At 36.4% G+C, this 7,655-nt stretch overlaps 1 protein-coding gene across 13 annotated transcripts in view; it reads left to right on the top strand.

Moving 5' to 3' along the window:
• Positions 1-3,940: 3,940 nt before the first annotated feature.
• MUC5AC (mucin 5AC, oligomeric mucus/gel-forming) overlaps positions 3,941-7,655 on the top strand; it is a 45,785-nt gene continuing 42,070 nt past the window's right edge. For all 13 annotated transcript variants that reach the window (XM_085580171.1, XM_085580174.1, XM_085580173.1 and 10 more), the window contains exons 1-3: positions 3,941-4,099; positions 5,966-6,037; positions 6,946-7,005. In XM_085580171.1, coding sequence (XP_085436297.1) covers positions 4,027-4,099; positions 5,966-6,037; positions 6,946-7,005 — 205 coding nt within the window. In that variant the 5' untranslated portion in view covers positions 3,941-4,026. The remainder of the gene's footprint in view (positions 4,100-5,965; positions 6,038-6,945; positions 7,006-7,655) is intronic.

Here is a 7,655-nt window from a genome sequence, read left to right as displayed (position 1 = left end):
GTTCTCTGATGGATTTGCTCCCCAGAGGATAATGGTTAAATAAAATGAGATCTTATACTCAATATCTTTTGCTTCCTAATTATATCAGTATTAACCAGCCTCTTATGTTGCAGCTTGTCAGTCTCCAGTGCCTGATTTAAAATGTTATGCTTTGCTTGGGTTCTTCTAAATGACACTTTAAACTTTGAAATGAACAGATCAGAAACAGATCTTAATCAAGCTACGTATTACTTGTTTCTAAGTAAAACACAGAGATTGCAATGGAGGTTAGAGCATTATGTTCCTCTACAATGCACACAATAAAATATAGGAGAACTACTCATATTAATGAAAAGGCTTAAAATCTCAGTTATAATGTGATTTGATTTTCAATTAATGAGTTTTATCTAAGCATTTGGAACTAAAGGAATGGATCAATGGCTCTGTGTTTGACTAGAAAAGAACATAAAAGGAGTTGTATCCCTGTTTTAGTCTTTAATTTAGACTAACTTTAGATAGTTTTACTTTAGAGAGACTATATTGTGTAGACTATGAAATACTTAACTGCAGATGATTGAAATGAAGTTCATCTTCACATAAGAGAACACCTATTATGTTTATAAACAACTTTTAAGCTGAAATTGATCAGTTACCTAACTTTTCCATAGAAGCTTCCAGATAAAAATAATGCATTTGAATTTGCACAGGTCAAAATTCAGGGACAATCAGTATGGTACTTCAGCTAAATTCCATGCCAAGTGTCCCAGCATCACTCTGGAGCTGAAACGTGGCTTCAGATGTGGCCAAATGACCAGCCAGAGAAAAATCAAGCAGGCAGTGCCTTGTTAACTTGCATTTTAGCCCTGACACAGAGAGGAAGTGCTGAAATTCCTGTCAGTTACACGTTGCTTTCCTCATTCCCTTGAAATGAATACTCCCTACTCCAGGACGGCACCAGGTGGACTAGACAACGTTTTGCATGTCCCTACATGTTCATCATTCTGACTTTTTAAACTAAAAATGGAGACTGATTTCAGGCATTATTGCACCCAAAAGTTAACCAAGTTTGCTCTCACATTTTATTTGCATTCTACAGTGGGTATCTATGAAGATAAGATATGATGGTCTAATTTTATGAAGAAGAAGATTCAGAAATAATGAATAATGTGTAAATAACATCACCACTCTGTAGCATTTAATCACATCGGGTTAAAAAGAAAGCATTTGAAAATGCTAACAACTCTTTTACAGAAATATTTCATTCAATATTGCAGATGCAGAGAGTAGGAATATGATCCTGTGAAAAAGGAAGAGAAACTAAAGAAAGAAATTTCAGGGTTTCCAGACCAAATGCAATGGCAAAATCCTCTATCTTTTCTGCTAAAAAAAAAAAAAGTAGATACATCAATAAATTCTTCTAACATATTAATATTTCCATTTATGTAGTCAATTGCATGGATTTGATAATGAGGTACAAAAATCAGACATGTTACAACTAATTTTTAAAATATGCTCTCCCATATCACCTGTATATGTCTATTGAGTGAATGAAGGTGAAAAAGGTGAAATACAATTTGAAGAGGAATTATTTCTTTGAATAATTAATAATGCTACTAAATCAATTTATCATAAATATTTGAGATTATTTTTGCAAGTCTCATACATTTTAACATATTTCATAGTAATTTCTGAGAAGAAATAGCACAAGATAAGTAATTTAATATGGCAAGAGTCATATGTCAGAGTAAATGAATTAACCATTTATTAGTGTCATGATAGTTCATTCATTACATATATGAGATTTGAAAATTCCAGTCAAAAATATAGACATAGGGAATCACTTCTGATGGTGCCTTAAAGCTCAGTTAAAGGGGTTAAACTGAACTGTAAACCAGTTTCAGCCTAATAGTGATGACCAGACTGGAATGTCTCAGAGATCACAGTGCTTCCCTGAACATGCAGGAAATGTATATGAAACCACAGCATAGCAACTGTTGATATGAAGTGATTTTTAGTGATAAGTAATACAATGATTCATAAAGTATGTATTTCTTCTTACTAACATAATCTCTTAATCAGTTTATATGTGTTACCCACATGAGTTTACCATACTATTTTATCATTACTTTAATTACATACCATTTAAATCCATTAATTTTTTTTTCTAGATCTTCATCCTGGAACTTTGATAATAATCATTAGAGACAATGATATTTGCTTAAATTTTCACTGCATGTATTTCTGTATGTACAAGTATCTTGTAGCCATCTTCTTTTCCTTGTTAAATAATGCTAAGTAAATTGTACAGACTTACACATCAATGAAGTTGCCAAAGGTATAATTCATGGCTGAATCTGAACAATTCTTTCCCTCAAAACTTCCAGTTCAATTTTTTTAGGTCACCTTTATTTAAATAGTTGTACTCTTAAAATGTTCAGGACAACCAGCATATTTCTTAGTTTTGTTTGCTGCTCGGGTAAAAATTGTGCCTTTTATTTCCCTCTTAGTGTTGGAGTTACTTCTTCAAATCTAACAGAGAGTAGATTCTTATGAGATATTAGGAAAAAAATCCTTTCATGTGAGGTGGCTGAGATGCTGGAACAGGCTGCCCAGAGAAGTTGTGGATGCTCCATTCCTGAAAGTGTCCAAGACCAGACTGGATGGGGCTCTGAGCAAGATGGTCTAGTGGAAGGTGTCCCTGTCCATGGCAGGGGGTTGGAACTGGATGATTTTGAAGGCCCCTTCCAAACACAAACCATTCTACAACTCTATGATTCTATGATAATTTTTCATAAAACATAATAGAAAATCATGATTGAGAGAGTTTCAAATGGACATTCAGTCAATGTCCTTGCCCCAGAGCACTATCAACAGCACTTAGACCATTCCCATGTAGATGTTTTACTAACCTAGTGATGGAAATTGGACAGTATTCCTAGGCAACCTAAATGAGTATTTCACTACCTTTTCAATACACTTCTAACATCCCTCCAATAGCTAAACTCCATTCCATTTTGAACATTGCTATGACTCCAAAGAATACAGAGACTATACCAATACCTTCATCTTTGCAGGAACTGTTTGAACCCATGTGGGATTATGGGATCTGCTCTCTTAGTGAAAGACTGTGTTTCTCTACACCCCAGCATAAAACACCATAAAAGGTTAATTTCCCAAAGTACTATAGCTGTAAATTACTATTTTAACATACTTGAAAAGCATTCTTCACTGCCTCATTGCTCCTAAGATAAGGAATATTCTAGAAAATATTCTTGCATATCTGTCCTTTAATATCTCTAGGGCTAGAAATCACATGGATTTTTTTTAATCATAGGTAGAATCCAACTAATTTTTAATGGTGAAATCATATTTACTCAGAAAGGAAATAACCCTAAAATTGCCCATATGAGAAGAGGAGTCCCTAAGGAAAGGGCCATATTCCTGACTTGCCAACACAGAAGGATTCTCATTGTGTACACCTGTGTTTTCCTTGGCCAGAGGGATAACTGATGACCTTAAATAGCATTTGATTTCTTCATTTTCACAAGCAAAGTAGCTCCATAGGCAGGTGCAAACTAATTGGAAAAAATTTGTATCAGGTGGAACTTCTTTGGAGGTTTTTGAGAAGCTAATTATCATCACTTGCCCTAAGAAGAAGGAAAAAAAAAAAAAGTAATTCACTCATACTTTCTGCTCAGAAGTCACCCAGAAGTCTTTTAAATTGTGTGTATCCCACAATAAACAAAAATTTGGGAAAATTAAGCTTAAGCAAAAATTCCTCTTGCTCACTTCATGATATTTCCTCAAAAACATGGAAAGAAGACTCCTCCTAGAGTGTAAATAGCTGAGGGAAAGTCAGAGCATCCTCTATTTACCTCTGCACCTGCAAAAGAAAACGAAAATGTCTGAAGCCCCACCTTTTCAGAGCCTTGTGAAACAATCTGGGAACTGAGCCAAATTCTACTCTCTCACTATATAAGACTTGGGAACAGACAGGTATTTCCTCAGAGGCAGGTTGTTCGGTAGTTTCTACCGGACCTCCAGAAGATGGGTAAAGGTGGTGGGACACGAATACCACTATGGATATCAATATTAGCCCTGGTCTTCATACAGATCAAAGGTAGGAAGATTCACTTGCTTGGCATTTTTACTGTTTTAAAGAATTTATAACTTTGGAGTTTTAAGCATTTTTTTTTTCCTTTGGCTTTGTGAAGTTAATGAACCTGTTACCTTCATGCAAGATTTTATTTACTGCTTAAAATACTTTCTTTCCTAAGAAGAGAAAGTTAACTCTTTTGAAACTGTCATCCTGCTTTTCTCCAGCTGAAATCTGGAACATCTCCACTGCATTGAGTGGAACTTTCTCTTAACTTATATGTCTACAAAAATGCCTTAAGATTTGCATTTAGTTTTTTATATCCACTTTAAGGTGGTATAGCATTTCTAAATGTACAAAGCAAAAGGTGCCAAGGTACCTCTAGAAAGGAACAAATCAGCTGAGAGGAGTATGTCTGCATGAATTATTAAAGACTCTGTTTATCAGGTTATGATACAGTATTGAAGAACGGGAGGATTTTGTCTGAAAATCATCAGGCAATAGGTTTTAGAAATTAATTTGCTCCTGCTTATGAGGTTTCATAAAAGCTTAGCACACAAGATTGGTTTGCAATGAGTTGAAAACAAATGGTACTGCTATAAATATTCTCAGGGAACTTAATAGTCACAGATGGATGGAAACCTCTTCATTGTTTTTTTTTCCTTTTTTCACCTGATAATTTACCTTTTAAGGTAACAAGAATGTTAGTTTTAAATGCATTTTGATCTCTAGTGCAGATCCTACTGTATGAGTTCATATTTTTCCTGCTCCTAGGCAGTTCCATAGTAACTTATGTTAAGAAGTGGCAGTGTCAAAGAATACAGGACTAGCTGTAGCATTAGCAAAACATGCAGTGGCAGCAGGGATCTGCAGTGCATGTGGCATGAGACAGAGCAGAGCCACGCAGTACATGGAGAGAGAAGCAAAAACCTCTCTGGGGCTGGGCACTGAGGGAGCCCAGAAGCACTGAATGGTTCCTACATCAAAAAGGGACACGTGTCCTCTAACAACAGCTCTTTCCCCAGGAGGGGACTTGCAGAGTTCCCCACAGTTCTGCTTTCAGCCTTAGCCCCTCTAGTGCTCCTATCCACAGACTGCCCTGGTAAGGTGCACCCCAAGGGTGTGAACCTGTCCTTGCAGCTTTCTCTGGCCAGAACAGTCTTCACCTCACCCTGCCCTCTGATGCACTCTCACTAAACACAGCACTGAAAGCCTCTCTGGATAATGCATGTGTTCTAATTCTGATGCTGCAGTGGAATGGAACGAAAAATTGTTTCTTTGCTTTGGGGCAAAATCAACAGGCACAAATGTATCTATTGGAAAAGACCTATTTCCTTCAGTGCAGTGTGGCCTTTGCATTTATTTTCCTTCTGTGGCTTATTGCAAAGAATGCTTGAAGCTATAAAATACAGAGTAACTTTGTCTTTGACAAAGATCAAAGTCCTCTAACCCTAAAGTGAATTCTTCTTGGACAAAAGGGACTTATTTGAAAGCCATCTAGCTAGCAAAAAAGGTTTCACTGATACTTAAAGCACAGAGTGATCATAAAATTTAAGAAATTTAGGGCCTTATCTGAAAAGCTTCTAAGGGAATCCAGGGGTATACTGTAACAGAATAAGGACCTGCTCAAATCACCACAGGCATGTTTTTGATGGCTTTCCTGCAGTAATTTATTACCCAAAAAGTGGAAAAAGGAAAATGCTGAAGGAGTGGTGTTTGGCCATCATGATTGCATGTAGCATGGGTCCTGATGCATTTCCGGCCTCCTGTACATAAACATATCTTTGATATACTGAATGTTGCATGTTTAAATAGATAAAATAGAGACATTATGAGGGGGCTCAAGAAAATTAAGCATTCACATTTCCTTTACTACTCTTCCTGATGCAGTTCAAGCCCAGGGTGGTGAACAACCAACAAAGTCAGAGTATGTTTCTCCATCTCTCCTGCAGCGACAAAAAAGTAGGTATTTTTATGCTGATCTCTTTCTAAAGTTTTGCTCCAAATAAGGGTGATAAATAGTAAGATTACTAGAATATTTTGATTCCTAGCTACACACATACCACATACATTAAAAGAGAAATCCTCTGTACAATATATCCAGCTCTCAGACAATTTCTGACTGCTCTAAGCTTGAGAACTTCCTCCGAGATTTGGCCCAGTGGATCTGCTCTACTGATATGATACAGTTATCTAATCTTTGACTTCACGAAAGGTACATAACTTATATCTAAAAGTGTATTTTCAGAAGAGGTGTGTGTTTACATACATATCACCAAGGTACTTGATAGTAGGTAATAAAAGGCACATTTTTTTACATTCTGTCAAGATGACTGCATCAGTCACAAGAGAATAAGAAAGCTGTAACTACCTTAAACATTAGAATAATTAAGTACTACAAGGTAATGCATGACACATAACTGTAAAGTGCAAAACAAGGGTGGAAGGATCCAAAGCTGACTGGTGTATTAATGATGACAAGCCTAAATAACTGATAATTAAGTCTGCCCTGAAAAATGTGTGCCACAGGTTATTTAAAAAAAGCTGTTGTAATCAGTATTATAATACAGTGCTCTAAGGATCATATTGCTGCTTTTGAATTCAGCACTTCAGGGCCAGCATCAGATGGGAGTCTCGAACAAATGGTGGAAGAAAGTACTACAGTCTGTGCAATTTAGCTGTTAGTGAAATTTATAGAAAGACAGAACACAAAGCAATTTGTAAAAACCAGCAATGAAAACTTTCCACTGGAGTGTAACTAGTCGTAGGAAATATTATTCACAAAAAACACTAGGCAATCTCTACCCATGCTTTAGGACTTCAGAAAAGATTAAACCTGGCCATTTTTTCTCCTTTCTATTTTCTACCAGCTTTCAAATCCCAAGGAGTGACAATCATTCCACCTTTTCAAAATGCACTGAAAGTAAAGGGTAAGTTAAGCAAATGTCTTGGCTCAGGTATCTGTGGCCTTGTTAATGAGAGAGCATGGAGTGACTGAAAAAAACCCAGTAAATTGTGTAAGAACCTTTAGCATCATAAAAGAAAAAATTAACAGAGAATTAATTAATCAGGTAGCACAGATAATCTATATGTAAATCCGTGCTTTTGACTCATTGTTCTAGGATGCAGCTGTAAGAAAAAAAATTAATATATATATTTAAACATGTATACATATTGTACATGTTTTTCCCCAGTATTATACATATTTCCAGTAAAGAGAGGAAACTTAGTGTGCTAAAAACTGTTGAGACAGCTTATCTAGGAAATAGGGTACAATTCAAGCAGGCTGAGTGTAAATGTGGGAAGGGTTTGGGAAGATAACCAGGGATTTTGGAGAGTATGTTTGCTAGGAAAGGAAGACTGAAATGAAAGAAGAGCTTTCTATAATGGGCTGGAGGAGGAGTAGGGAGATTATTCAAGACCCTGGACACTTCAAGGTGAAGTGTAATTTTGGCACAAGAGCCACCAGGTATACATGGGACAGGAATATGTTTTCGAAGATGCTGACAAAAGTCTTCCAGCCATTTAGAGGTCATGGGTATGAGTGGCCTTCCCAAGTAGGAGTGTCAGCTAGTTGTAA

Source organism: Lonchura striata, chromosome 5, assembly GCF_050655825.1.
Source record: "Lonchura striata isolate lonStrDom1 chromosome 5, ASM5065582v1, whole genome shotgun sequence".
Taxonomy (NCBI): Eukaryota; Metazoa; Chordata; class Aves; order Passeriformes; family Estrildidae; genus Lonchura; species Lonchura striata.
Note: the sequence above shows the minus strand (reverse complement) of the source record. Positions and strands in the feature narration are given on the sequence as shown.